Genomic DNA, 15207 nt, shown 5'->3' with positions numbered 1-15207 from the left:
ACAGCACAGATCTGTGCTACCCGAAACACAAGGACGCCACTCACAGCGGGGATCTGTACAGCCACAGACACAGGGGAGCCACGCACAGCACGCATTAGTGTAGCCAGAGACACAGACACAGAGGGGCAAAGCACAGCATGGATCTGTGCAGCCATAGACACAGGGGAGCCACGCACAGCACAGATCTATGCAGGCAGAGACACAGAGGAGAGCCACGCAGAGCACGGATGAGTGCAAGCAGAGACACAGGGGAGCCACTCATCTGTGCAGCCAGAGACACAGGGGGGCATGCACAGCACGGATCTGTGCAGCCAGAGACACAGAGGAGAGCCATGCAGAGCACAGATTAGTGCAAGGAGAGACACAGGGGAGCGGCTCATCTGTGCAGCCAGCGACACAGGGGGGGCACGCACAGCACGGATCTGTGCAGCCAGAGACAGACATAGAGGGGCCACGCACAGCACGGATCTGTGCAGACAGAGAAACTGAGGGACCACGCACAGCACAAATCTGTGCAGCCAGAGAAACAGGGGAGCCACACAACACAGGATCTGTGCTACCAAAGACACAAGGGAGCCACGCACAGCACATGATCTCTGCTGCCAGAGACACAGGATGGCGTGCATCATGAATCTGTACAGCCAGAGACACAGGGGGCCACACACAGCACGAATCTGTGCAGCCAGAGACAGAGGGGAGCCACACACAGCACGGATCTGTGCAGCCAGAGGCATAAGGGAGCAGAGCACAGCATGGAATCTGTGCTGCCAGAGACACAGGGGAGCCACACACAGCACATAATCTGTGCTGCCAGAGACACAGGAGAGCCATGCACAGCACATAATCTGTGCAGCCAGAGACACAGGCAAGCCGCATACAGCACAGGATCTGAGCAACCAGACACTGACGAGCTAAGCACAGCACAGGATATCCATGCACAGCACAGGATCTGAGCATCCAGAGACACAGGCAGGCTAAGTACAGCACAGGGTCTAGGGCACCTTCAGCACAGGATCTAGGCATCCAGACACAGACAGGGTAAGTAAAGCAGAGGGTCTAGGGCACCTGCAGCATATGATCTGTGCAGTTAGCGACACAGGATCTGAGCATCCAGAGACACAGCCAGACTAAGTACAGCAGAGGGTCTATGGCAACTGCAGCATAGGATCTGTGCAACTAGCGACACAGGATCTGAGCATCCAAAGACACAGGCATGCTAAGTACAGCAGAGGGTCTAGAGCACCTGCAGCACAGGACCTGAGAATCCAGACACAGGATCTGAGCATCCAGAGACACAGGCAGCCTAAGTACAGCAGAGGGTCTAGGGCACCTGCAGCACAGGACCTGAGCACCCAGACACAGGATCTGAGCATCCAGAGACACAGGCAGGCTATGTACAGTAGAGGGTCTTGGGCACCTGCAGCACAGGATCTGAGCAATCAGACAGGATCTGAGCATCCAGAGACAAAGGCAGGCTATGTACAGTAGAGGGTCTTGGGCACCTGCAGCACAGGATCTGAGCAATCAGACAGGATCTGAGCATCCAGAGACACAGGTGGGCTAAATACAGCACAGGATCATTCAGAGACACAGGCAAGTAGGTAGAGCATGGGATCTGTTCATCTGTAGACACAGGGGAGCTACGCACAGCTCGGGATCTGTGCAGCTATGACGAAGGGGAGCCACACACTGCAAGGGATCTGTGCATCTAGAGACACAAAGGAGCAACATGTAGCGCTGGATCTGTGCAGCCACAGACAAAGGCGAGCTACGCACAGCCCAGGAGATGTGCAGCCAGAGACAAAGGGGAGCCACACACAGCACAGAATCTGTGCACCCAGAGACACAGGCGAGCCACATACAGCACAGGATCTGTGCAGCCAGTGACAAAGACAAGCGTCATACAGGACAGGATCTAGGGATGTGTAGAACAGCATCTGTGCAGTCTGAGACAAAGGCGAGCTGCATACAGCACATAATCTGTTCAGCCAGAGACACATGAGTGCCGCATGCAGCACATGATCTGGTCAGTCCGAGACACAGAAGAGCAGTGTGCAGGATACGACTTGTGCAACCAGAGATACAGACGAGCCATGTACAGCACAGGGTCTAAGCACAGGTCCTGTGCAGCTAGAGACACAGGGTAGCAACGCACAGCACAGAATCTGTGCAGCCAGGGACACATAAAGCACAGGATCTGAGCCGCCAGAGACAAAGACATGCATCATACAGCACATGATCTATTAATGTGTAGCACGGCATCTGTGCAGTCTGAGACACAGGCGAGCTTCATACAGCACAGGATCTTTGCAGCCAGACACAAAGAAGTGTACAGCACATGACCTGTGCAGCCAGAGACACAGGTGAGCCGAGTACAGCACAGGATCTGTACGGCCCGAGATCCAGGGGAGGTACGCACAGCACACTATCTGTGCAGCCAGAGACAGGGGTGAGCCACGCACAGCACATGACCTGTGCAGCCAAGACACAGACAAGGTGCGTAGAGCACAGGATCTGTGCAGCCAGAGACACTGATGAGCTGCGTACAGCACATGCGAGCGACGTACAGCACAGTTTCTGTGCAACAAGAGACGAGCCACAGATAGCATGGAATATCTGCAGGCAGAGACAGGGGGCGACATGCAGCACAGGATCTGTAAAGCCAAAGACACAGGCGAGCCACGTACATCACAGGATCTGTGCAGTCAAAGACACAGGCATGCCACGTACATCACAGGATCTCTTCAGCCAAAGACACAGGCGAGTCACATACAGCACAGGATCTGTGCAGTCGAGAGACACAGGTGAGCCAAGTACAGCACAGTTTCTGTGCAACCAGAGACTAGCCACAAACAGCATGGAATAGCTGCAGGCAGAGACACAGGGGGGCTACGTACAGCACAGGATCTGTGCAGCCAGAGACACGTTGAGCCACGCACAGCACATGATCTGTGCATCCTGAGACACAGGCTAGGCGGGTATAGCACAGGATCTGTGCAGCCAGAGACACTGATGAGCTTTGTATAGCACATGCAAGCCACGTACAGCACAGTTTCTGGGCAACCAGAGACAAGTCACGGATAGCATGGAATATCTGCAGGCAGAGACACAGGGGGGCTGCATGCAGCACAGGATCTCTGCAGCCTAAGACACAGGCGAGTCACGTACAGCACAGGATCTGTGCAGTCGAGAGACACAGGGGAACCAAGAACAGCACAGTTTCTGTGCAACCAGAGACTAGCCACGAACAGCATGGAATATCTGCAGGCAGAGACACAGGGGGGCTACCACAGGATCTGTGCAGCCAGAGACATGATGAGCCACGCACAGCACATGATCTGTGCAGCCTGAGACACAGGCGAGGTGGGTATAGCACAGGATCTGTGCAGCCAGAGACACTGATGAGCTGCGTATAGCACATGCAAGCCACGTACAGCACAGTTTCTGGGCAACCAGAGACAAGTCACGGATAGCATGGAATATCTGCAGGCAGAGACACAGGGGGGCTGCGTGCAGCACAGGATCTCTGCAGCCTAAGACTAAGGGTGGGCGTAGTTCGCGAAGTAGCACTTCGCGAAGCTACGCAAAGTGAAGTTCGCACTACGCGAGCTACGCGTAGCACTTCGCGAACTGCGAAGTAACATGTTCGCACTGTGCAAGATGTTGTTTTCAATGATTGCACAGTGCGGACAAGCAACCGGCACTGTGCAATCATTGAAAATGGCATCTTGCACAGTGCGAGCTGTAGTTTTCTGCTGCTCGAGTAGATTTTTCCTCGAGCTGCAGCTTTCTCAACGCGAACTGGTAGTTTCTCATCGCGAGCGGTCGCGAGCATACGCGACCCCTCGCAATGAGAAACCTGACCTTCTCGCGTTGTGAATCTCGCCGGGAGGTTTATTTTCCATGCTCGCGATCGCGAACAAGGAAAAAGTCTCGCCAGGATGTCATTTTGCTTGCTCGCGGTCGCCAACTTGACGTTGAGGACCGCGAGCAAGCAAAAAATGACCGCAGCACTTCGCAACACTACGCTACGCGTGTTCGCACTGTGCTACGTGCAGTTCGCGTAGTGCGAAGTAGCGCGAACTTCGCAAACTACGCGAGCGTAGCGTAGTGCTTCGCCCAGGCCTACCTAAGACACAGGCGAGTCACGTACAGCACAGGATCTGTGCAGTCGAGAGAAACAGGTGAGCCACATGCAGCACATGATCTGTGCAGGCAGAGAAGGAGAGTGGAGTAAATACAGGATCTCTGCAGCCAGAGATACATACGAGCTGGGTACAGCAAAGGATCTGTGCAGTCGGAGACGAGCCACGATGTGCAGTAAGAAACGAGCTGTGTGCAGCACAGGATCTGTGTAGCCAGGAAAACAGGTGACCCACATACAACACAGGATCTGTGCAGTCAAGAGACTCTGGCGCACCACGTACAGCATATAATCTGTGTGGCCAGAGACACAGGTGAGCCGCATACAGCACATGGTTTGTGCAGCCAGAGACACTGGCGAGCCATGTAGAGCACGGGATCTATGCAGCCAGAGACACAGGCGAGCCGAGTACAGCACAGGTGAGCCATGCACAGCGCAGAATTTGTGCAGCCAGAGACATAGGTAAGCCACATACAGCACAAGAATTGTGCATAGAGGCTGCCAGAGCCACAGGAATATGTGAAGAGAGGCTGATAGAGACTCACTGGATCTATTCTAGGCACTTCTGAAGTCCTATGTATAGAGACAATCAAAGACACTCAGGAGGTAAGGACACTGGAACATATGCATGGAGAGACTGAGAGGAGCTAGGCGCACCTGGTAACCAGTGTATAGAGGTTAAGAGAACCACAGGCCTGGGCACAGAGGCTGCCAGAAACATGTAGGATCTAAGCAATCTCTTGGCCCAGTCCATAGATGCTTCCAGAGACATATAAAAGCAAATCAAACCATGGCCCTAGGAATAAAGGGTGCCAGAGACATGTAGGAGCTAGGAACGCCTGGAGACCCGTGCACAGATGCTGCCCGAGACATGTAGGATCTAAGCAAACTAGGGGGCCTGTGCATAGAGGCTGCCAGGGATACAGAGAAGCTTAGCAAACCATGGGCCCTGTGTATAGAAGCTGCCATATGCATGTAGGAGCTAAGAGAGCCTCGAGAACTGTGCACAGATGCTGCCTGAGAGATGTAGGAACTAAGAAAACCTCTGGACCTGTGCACAGATGCTGCCCGACACATGTAGGATCTGAGCAAACCAGGGGCCCATGTGTATGAAGACTGCCACAGACATACAGGAGCGAAGCAAACTAAGGGCCTTGTGCATAGAGGCTGCCAGAGACACAGGAGCCAAGCAAACCCGCGGCCCATGTGCATAGATACTGCCCGAGACACATAGGAGCTCAGGAAGCCATGGGCCCTGTGCACAGAGACTGCCAGAGACAAATAGGGGCCAAGAAAACAGGGGGATGTGCGGACAGGCTACCAGAGACACAAGAGCTGAGTAAGCCCAGTACATGCCCTGTACAGTGACTGCCAGAGACAGCTGGGGCAGCTGAGCGCTCTACATGACCGCATAACACAGGAGCTAAGTACACCCCAGGCGCTGTGCAAAGAGACCGCTGAAGACGCATGAACATATTCACATCACACGTGACAGAGTGGCTCGGTCCCCAATGACTATTTTGGAATATGAAGGCACAGGTAATAATTTTTAATATTTTCACAAAGGCTTCCTTACATCCCTGGCACAGTTGATGTGTAGGCGGGCACTGAACATTTGGCTATGAACACACAGGGCCAGGGGTGCCCAGGTGAGCACACCCTACCTCAGGGCAGGACGAGGGGACAGGGGTCACCGGAAGCACCCGGGGCACTCGAGGTCACGGCAGTCTCCCGGCGCCAGCCTACGAACGTGTGTCGACCGTGGGACGCTTTGGGGCGAAGGCAGACGCAGTTCAACATGGGAACAGCCTTGTTTTTGTTTGTTTAATTTTTCACGTAGGACATGAGCATTGCTGAGCGGAAATTAAAAAAAGAACGAATGGGAGGACTGGAAGGGGTCTTGAGAAGCATTAGCTGAACGGCCACACGTGTATTTTCCACGCAAAGCTCTTCGTCAGTATAATGTTTTAGGCATTTATACCCCCCCCCCCAAGCGTCATTGTGAGCAAACGATGCATGCATGCTGTGTAAATCAACATAGTGAAGGGGTTTTGATAGAAGCCGACATTCTGTCCCCGGGGACACCAGAACAGGGGGAGCCGCTTTCCTGGATGGAACTGGGACGAATATTGGGGGGGTGCAATGGGTAATCGGGGCAGTGGTATGGACGGCTATACGAAGCTCTGACAATATAAACGGAACTGGCTGCCAGTTCTCCCCAGGAAGACGTGCTTTGCCCCTTTGATGGTAAAGGGCAGTTGCAGCCGCTTCCCTTTACTGGGGTGAGAGGAAGGGAGCGCGTGTCTCACCCGGAGATTTGGGGCAGGCAAAAGTGTGTCCCCTGGGGGGACTGGGGCAATAAGAGCAGTTTTTCACCTCAACGTGTTGCACACCCGGGTGAGGGGATTGGACCCGCTTCTGTTTTGGGAGCGGGGCTGGTCAGGCCAGAGCGCCCCCCCCCCCCCCCGCCCATAGCGCCCCCCCCCCCCCATGTCCCGCACAGGTAGCTCGCCGCTTCTGCCCTGGGTGGCTGGAGGGTGAACGCCGAGCCGCGGGCTAGCATCCTAACAAAGCACGGCTTGTTCTGCTCCGAGCCTGGCACCGCCAGGGAGGAGTGCAACGGGCGCCCATTCAACCGGAGCACAAACCAAACTGTGTGCATCCTCCTCGCGCAGAGACACCCCGGGCGCCCCCTGCCAAACCAGGCCGGCCGAGACACTGGCATGGCGCGCGGCTCCGGGCAAAAACACGCCAAACACGCGTCAACAGCTAATAAAACCCATTTGTTTTCTAATTGGGAGAATGAAAAGCTGCTCTGAGCAGGTTAAAATGGGTGCATCGAGTCAAGTAAACAAGAGAACTGACTAAACCATCTCGTAATCACCGGCTGCGAAAGGGAAAACACTTGAAAAAGATGAGTAAGCGATCGGTCTGCGATGCAGGATGTCTCAGCAAGGGGGGCATTTTCACTACACGAAGCCAGTCTGGTGGCGGCAGCAAGAGACTTGCCCAACTCCATCACACATAACTCTGGCGGCGGCGACCCACGCACGTCCACTGCACTGTGCAACTGGCAACACAGGGGCAGCCTGCACTATGCACATGACAACACAGGGGCAGCACAAATAAGGGCACGACCCAAGATAGAAATACACAATCCACCTAGCATGCAGAGACCACCCCTCCAAGGAATGTGAACACAAACGCAAGCTGCAAAATAGCACACACAGCACGTGGAAAATGCACAATCGAGTACGCGGGATAAACTCAGAAACATAAAGTAATTGAAGCAAACACACAAAGGAGATATATGAACGCAGCACAAACACACAGAACGCGAAGAAAAAAACACACTGGGCAATCACGCTGCATGTCACGGATGCACAATGAATAAATTAAATGAAGACACAATCCTAATGCAGAAACATTACGCAACGCCAGCGAACACAGATCTCAAGGCACCAAATCCATAGTCGCACATGACACAAATGCACAATCACATAAAGACAACGAAATTCAGTGACAAGTAACGGGCGCTGATGCACAATCACACACAGCGCGACAAATGCACAGGGCATAAAACAAATGGAGTGACAACACGGCGCAAATTTACAGTGACACATGAGATTAAAGAAAAGCACAATCACACACAACAGAGGCGGAGTACATTTTCCGTTCCACCAGTGGGTGCATGGCTCCGCAGAAAGGGCAGCGCGCACCTTTCACAACACACACACATCCTTTTGTTCCTCGCTGTGAGCAGCATGTCTTCAGACAGAGACAGTGAGTCTAGCGGACAGGATGGAGGGCTTGGAATCCCTGCCTTCCCCTCACCCCCCCCCTCGCCCCCACCAGCCAGAGCCGGCCGCGAAGATGATGGGGTGCCCTCTTCCACCACGCCTCGTTTAAACCCTCCGCCCCCGTAATGAGGCCGAGCGAGGCTGCCCGCGCCCCGTGTTTACGCAGAGACGCGGCCGCTCCAGCAGCAGGGTATTCTGGCAGCCTCTCTGATCCCATTAGGCCCCCGCCCGGGCAGCCTTTATTCTTGGAGGAGTCCTTAAAAACTGATGCCAGCCACCTCTCCCTCACATACACACAGCCACATACATCCTCGCGCGAGGAGGGCACGCGAGCGCAGGGGGCAGCGCCGTGACTCCGCTCAGAGGACGCGATCAGATCTCATCAAAGGCTGCCCCACACATGCCTCACTTTTAACAAGACCCCCCCCCACCCATCCATCCCCAGAAAATAAGCCAGCAGAACGACCCAGACGCTCGGCGGGCTTCAGCAACCGCGTCCTTCTGCCCGCACCTGATTTCTCCAGTCAGAGACTTTTAAACTCTCCTCACATTTCAGACTGGATTGCACGGATCCATTTTAAAGCAGCTATTGTTTTACTTCACTTGTCCCCGCCACAGTCCTTCGGCACCTCGCTTAACCGCCTGTATTTACAAACACCCCTGCCGGATTCGCCTGCGAAACCTCAGACGTGCAAACACATCTTTTGTCTGTTCATCTCTCCTGTTTAGTTAAATACTCCAACATCTATCGCTCCAAACTGCCACCGTGCAGCCCAGGCGCGGCGCATAAACCCACATCACATTTATTTGAGAAATTGAGATTTTTTCAGGAGACACTTGCAGAGAAGTTAATAATTTTATTAACGACAGGAGCGTCTGGTTAGTTGCACGTCATATTGTAAGTCTCTGCAGAGTGCTGGGAAACACATGGTGATTACCGGTAACAGAAGAGATAAACCGCGAACGGCACTTACCGAAATATGAGCCTCCATGCGTGGTGCTTCAACCCGCTGGGATACCAGCAGCATCTTGGACCGGGGGTCAACCCGCTTTTACATCCACTTTGGCGTCGTCACAAAACCCAGAAAAAAAAATAAACAAAGCGCACAGAGGTGTGTGCGCTTTCTTTTCCTCCGTTTTTCAGGTTCCAGACAAGTTCATCCTGGCCTCGCAGTTCGCTAATGATTCACTGTCTGTCTCAATCTGCTCGCTACATTTCCATCAGCCCTCCGCTTCCCCGGCTGGGAGGTGGAGCCTCTCGGCTTTAATTTAGTGATAGGACATTTACAGCCGCCTTGTCACCCGGAGAGGAGGGACAGTCGGGAGCTAATCCGACCTTAAAGGGGAAACACGCTTCTGGTTACAAGAAAATTACACTGAGCCGATTCGAGGAATTACTGTCTGCTGACGTGAATGTGTATTCAGACCAAGTTCTAGTGTAGAAGCTGGGAGGCTTCGCAGGAAGCCCAAAAGATGCCAGTCGCGCGCAGATCCAGAAAGAACAGCTTGTAACCTCTCAGTTAACCAAAAAGTGCAGCTTTAAAAGAACCGCAGTCAAGAGTTATGTTTGGATTGCAGAGAAAGCAGACATCTGAAGTCTGTCTGCCTCACTGTTTGGGTGCGAATCTGATTCACTGTAGCGCACTTTCACTGTTGATATAAATAGACTTTTCCACTTACTACTTTTAAATTGAGTTTCACAAAGGGGACATATTATTCATCGGCAGAGGCGCAACTAGAGCCAAATTTCGGGGGGGGGGGGGGGCTAAGAAAAAATTTCGGGGGGGGGGGCTGAATCTTTAAGCAATAGGCAGAGTGGAGCTGCAGGGGCTCTTAGAAGGGGTGAAACAACAGCAAGGCCTCATTAACATGCAAATGGTCTTTTAAAGACCTGTGAAGTGCTCGGGTGCGGCTGTGTGTGCGCCCGGGAAGCTGTCTCATCCCGGGCTGCCACACAAGATGGGGGGTGTCTGAAGCCCTTTGAGTCCAATGGGTTTTGCGCGCCTGTTCATCTGTTAAAGCATCAACTTTTGGTAAAAAATATAATAGACTAGACACAAGTAAAAAAAAAAGGGGGGCGGGAGGGCCGCTAATTACCAGTAACATAGTAACATCACGCTGACTGACGTCATAGGAAGTGATGTCACAATACCATCATATCCCTTGTCAGCTCTTTTTATCATTAAAAAGGCCGATTTGTAAAGTGCCAAAGTACAATGGCCCAGAGAACCCACAGAGGAAAATCCACACCAGAAGATGTTCACTGGAAAATCCACAAGGAACAAGGTTGAAATACAAACCATGAAGGTTTATTTAACATTTTGAAATCATTACAAAAGGGAAAATGATTAGTCATTATTATTATTGATACTTTATTGTTTGATTTCTTAAAACCATTACAATGTAAACGCGTTCAATTCATTCATAAAAAAGACAACTCAAATATTACAAAACTGTGTTTTTCTTTTAATTCGCTAAAACAATGTAAGCAGTTAAAATTCAGCTAAAAGTCAGATTCAGATCGTTAATTATTAACAGTCGAAGGTTCTGTTGTGGGTCTTGTAGACAAAATGCAGCTCTTCTAAAGTAAGAGAGATTCAGCAGTTCTAGTATCTTGCAACAGTCTTGACGCTTTCTGAACCCAATGTTCAGCTTCGTGCTGTCCGGGTTTATGGCAGCTATTATCGCTTGGCGGCATGATCGAACTTCTAGCCTGATCCAATCTTCTCGCAATAGAAGCATTGCGGAACATACACAGACTATATGTTCAATGGATTCGGAGTAATAGCCGCACATCCTGCATTTAATACTATTGTCGGAACGACGCCATTCAGGAAGGTTCTTCAAAAAAGGCCATTCACCCATCCTCAGTGCCAAAAACTTTTGTTTCCAGTAAAGTGCAAACGTTCTTGCTAAGTAGGGTGACTCAACGCCTGTTTTAAAATTGGAAATCACTGCCCATGCGTGCTTCCTCCTTGAAAATATTGCCCTGTCAGAATGAAAGGACCAGTGCTGGACGCTCTTCTTGATGATCGGCTTTAGCACCAGCTGTGAGGGTGTCACAGGTCCCTTTGGAATCGTGGGGGGTGCCGCGAGCAACGCTGCCATTTGCGTGGCTTAGGCTACCCTCCACTCTTACCTACGATGTGGAGAGAGGCTCCGTGACGTGTGGCGCAGCGTCCAGGAAGCGAGCGGCTCCTACGCTCTTCCTCGACGCAGCAGAAGGAGCGTGCGTGAGGACGTCAACCCGGAAACACTCAAAAGAGGCTTCCGGGTTGAAAACGAAGCAGATTATTTTGCTTCTGGATCGGAGTAACATGCTGTGAAGGAACAGCGTCTTCTGGTGCGGTAAGGTGGCGGAGGGTACCTGTGGTGGATTATTAAGGAAAACCCTGCATGTTACTTGGGCTCTACTTACCTTGAATATCAGAATAAAAAATTAGCTAGCATTCGTGCCAAGAATTTTCAATTCTATTAAGGACACGGAGGCGAGGATTATGCTTCTCTTTCTTATTTATTGCTACTCACAGCAGCCAATGAAAACTTTTCTTATGCAAAACAAACTACATTTCCCATGATGCATGCACCACATCACTTCCTGCAGAGCTCCATAAGAGCCAGTAATACCGGAACCAGTCCTCTTTCTTTGCTCCGAACAATAAGTCCAATAATTATAACAAAGTTCAACAACAGCTTCCAACGTGGAATAAACCAGACCAGCTGGGAAGAACGTCAACTTCAAGCAGGATTACAACTAATCCATCTTCTTTTCGGATCATGAAAAACAGAGATAGAACAACCCGTAACTTCTGTATAATCAGAGTATATATGCAAAACGGGTGGGCAATAATTACAATACTGTAATTTAACCGGGTGGGATAATCCTCGCCTCCGTGTCCTTAATAGAATTGAAAATTCTTGGCGCGAATGCTAGCTAATTTTTTATTCTGATATTCAAGGTAAGTAGAGCCCAAGTAACATGCAGGGTTTTCCTTAATAATCCACCACAGGTACCCTCTGCCACCTTACTGCACCTGAAGATGCTGTTCCTTCACAGCATGTTACTCCGATCCAGAAGCAAAATAATCTGCTTCGTTTTCAACCCGGAAGCCTCTTTTGAGTGTTTCCGGGTTGACGTCCTCACGCACGCTCCTTCTGCTGCGTTGAGGAAGAGCGTAGGAGCCGCTCGCTTCCTGGACGCTGCGCCACACGTCACGGAGCCTCTCTCCACATCGTAGGTAATTTTTTATTCTATTACAGGACCGGAGGCTTCGTATTATGCTAGTTTAACGCTGATTAAAAACAACAGAGGATATGTCACCCACCGGTTTATAATAAAACTGTTTAAATGTTGACTCAGATGACCAATCTGCAGAATGCATGATATCCTGAACAGTAGAACCCAACATGAAGGTCTTAGAGGCCATAGCGCCTCGAACAGAATGTGCACCAAAGACATGAGTATCTACACCCGCCTCCTGCATAACATTTTTTAGCCATCTGGCTATAGTAGCCGCAGTCACAGGTTTGTACGGTTTCTGCAGAGCAATCAACAATTGTACCACACCATCAGGCCTGGTAGGCCTGGTACATTCTTCATAAGCCTTAAGGCATTGGACCATACAAAGTTTAGCATTGTCGGGAAAAGCATGATAATCCACACTGCGTGACATGGTTTTAGTTCTAGACGTAATATTAAACAAAACTCCCTCCGGAGTAAATACTCTACCTGTAATATCAAGAGCCTTAACATCCGAGGAACGTCTACAAGCCGCTAGGCATAGCAACATGGCCAGTTTGGCCGATAATTGTTTCCTGGACAACATATTGTTGTCAGGCCATCTGTTAAACAGTGACAGAACCAGCGAGACATCCCACAAGGAAGAATACTTTGGTTTGGGCGGATTAGCTACTCTGATACCCTTTAGCAGTTTGCATATTAAAGGATGCATTCCAACAGGTTTGCCCTCGATCTGAGAGTGGCCCGCCGATATGGCGGAACGGAAATTATTAACAGAGCGATACGCTAAACCTTCCGATGCTTTTTCGGACAGGAAGTTTACAATAAAGGGTAATCCTGCCCCCATGGGATCCACATGCTGTCTCATGCACCAACGAACCCAGCATCCCCAGGCTGAAGAATATCGCTTCCTGGTAGAGGGGGCCCACGCTTGGTTGATAAAGCCTGAAGCTTATTCCAAAAATCCTGGCATTTGCCAATGCTGCCTGAAAGTCTCCAGGCCATCAGAGACAGATGCCCCGATAGAACCATCGGGTGCTTCTCTCCATGAGGGCCCTGGAGCATCGTCGAGGACCATGGGATCCTCCTGGGGAAGTCGCAACTCGCCTCCAGCAACAACGGGAACCAAGGCTGCGACTTCCACAAGGGAGTCACTAATATCACTTCTGCTTTTTGGCACAGCACCTGAGTGAACACGCGAGGAATGAGAATGAAGGGTGGAAATGCATAATTCAACTTCTGAGTCCACTTCTGCGCAAAGGCATCCGTCGCCAGAGCCAATGGGTCCGGCCTCCAGCTGAAAAACTTCGTCATTTGACGGTTCAGCCTGGAGGCAAACAGGTCGATCTCGCAAAACCCCCATATCTCCTGCAACCACCGGACCACCCGTGGGAGGAGTTGCCAGTCGCTGTAGTCCCTGAGGTGGCGAGAGTTCCAATCTGCCACCACATTGGACTGACCTGGAATGTATTCTGCTATGATTGAAATCTGATGACTCAGGCAATAGTGCCAAAAGGCCTTCGCTATCTCCACCAACATTGAGGACCTCGTGCCCTCCAGTTTGTTGATGTACCGTACCGCCGATATGTTGTCCATCCGAAGAAGGATGCAACATGAGACCTGCCTGGGAGATAGTGTCCGGATCGCAAAGGATCCTGCGAGGAGTTCTAGACAATTTATGTGAAGATTTAACTCTTCTAGGGACCAACGTCCTCCTGTGGAAATATTTCCGCAGTGCGCTCCCCAACCCCAACGGCTGGCGTCGGATTCTATGACCACTTCCGGTAGAGAGCCGAAAATCGCTCTGCCGTTGCACGCCTCGACGTGGGCCAACCACCACTGCATCTCCTCCCTCACTTCCTGGGAAAGAGGGACTACGTCCGTGTATGAAAGACCCTTCTGCAAGTGTTGAATTTTGAGTCGTTGAAGGGTCCTGTAGTGTAGGGGTCCCGGAAATATTGCTTGAATGGACGACGCAAGAAGTCCCTCTATCCGGGCAATCCCCCTGAGAGAAACCATTTGTTTGGTCAGGAAGGAGCGAAGCTCTTTCTTGATATCCCGAAGCTAGGAATTTGGAAGACTGAGCTGGGCCGTCTGAGAGTTTATGACGAACCCCAGAAAATCTATCGTCTGCGTGGGGCACAGAACCGATTTTGGTTTGTGGATCACGAACCCCAGGTTCTGCAAGATACGAATGGTCATGCGCAAGTGCTGAACCGCCAACGCCTGAGACTGCGCCATGATGAGCATGTTGTCTAGGTAGGCAATCATGCGAACCCCTTGTTCCCTGAGGTAGGCTACGACAGGTTTCAGAACCTTGGTGAAGCACCACGGTGCTGAGGAAAGTCCGAAAGGAAGGACCAAATATTCGTACCACCGGTTCCGCCATTGAAATTGAAGGAATCTGCGATGGGGACGATATATGGGAACGGACAAATAGGCGTCCTTCAGGTCCAGATGGACCAACCAGTCCTCCTGCTTCAATAGGTCTGCCAGCAGATGGATGCCCTCCATCTTGAAGTGCTTGTAAGTCATATAGTGGTTGAAATCCTTCAAATTGAGTACCAACCTGTAACCACCGCCTTTCTTCTGCACCAGAAAAATATTGCTGCAGAAACCGCGAGGGCCCTCGTCGCAAGGTGCTATCGCGTGTTTCTGCAGCAATCCTTCTATTTCTGAATCTATGAAATCGCACTCTAGTTGGGAAAAAGAAAGCTGTCTGGGCCGATGAACCTGACAAGGAGTCTGAAAGAACTCTAGATGGAACCCCTGAACTGTCTGCAAAACCCATGCGTCCTGTGATAGTTGAACCCAATTGTGATAAAACTGCTGAATACGTCCCCCCAATGGAAGAAGAAATAAGTCTGGAGCGCTCACCTGAAGACTCGGTGTTCTGGAATCCTCCACGATAGGATCCCTTGTTAAAGCGTCGCTTGTTGAAGCGTTGCCTGGTGGGGTAGAAGGTGCCACCACGGGTGGAGTCCCATTCTCCCCTGCCGCGTCCGAAGTCTCTTCGCTGAGGA

General features: G+C 51.3%; 1 protein-coding gene across 4 annotated transcripts in view; it reads right to left on the bottom strand.

Moving 5' to 3' along the window:
- MAMLD1 (mastermind like domain containing 1) overlaps positions 1–9210 on the bottom strand; it is a 296270-nt gene extending 287060 nt beyond the window's left edge. For all 4 annotated transcript variants that reach the window (XM_085608007.1, XM_085608010.1, XM_085608008.1 and 1 more), the window contains exon 1: positions 8919–9210. In XM_085608007.1, the coding sequence (XP_085464133.1) occupies positions 8919–8972 (54 nt within the window). In that variant the 5' untranslated portion in view covers positions 8973–9210. The remainder of the gene's footprint in view (positions 1–8918) is intronic.
- Positions 9211–15207: the final 5997 nt, after the last annotated feature.

The sequence above is a fragment of the Triturus cristatus genome, chromosome 5_2, assembly GCF_964204655.1.
Source record: "Triturus cristatus chromosome 5_2, aTriCri1.1, whole genome shotgun sequence".
Lineage (NCBI taxonomy): Eukaryota > Metazoa > Chordata > Amphibia > Caudata > Salamandridae > Triturus > Triturus cristatus.
The sequence above is the reverse complement of the archived record's forward strand: the minus strand, read 5'-3'. Positions and strand labels throughout refer to the sequence as shown.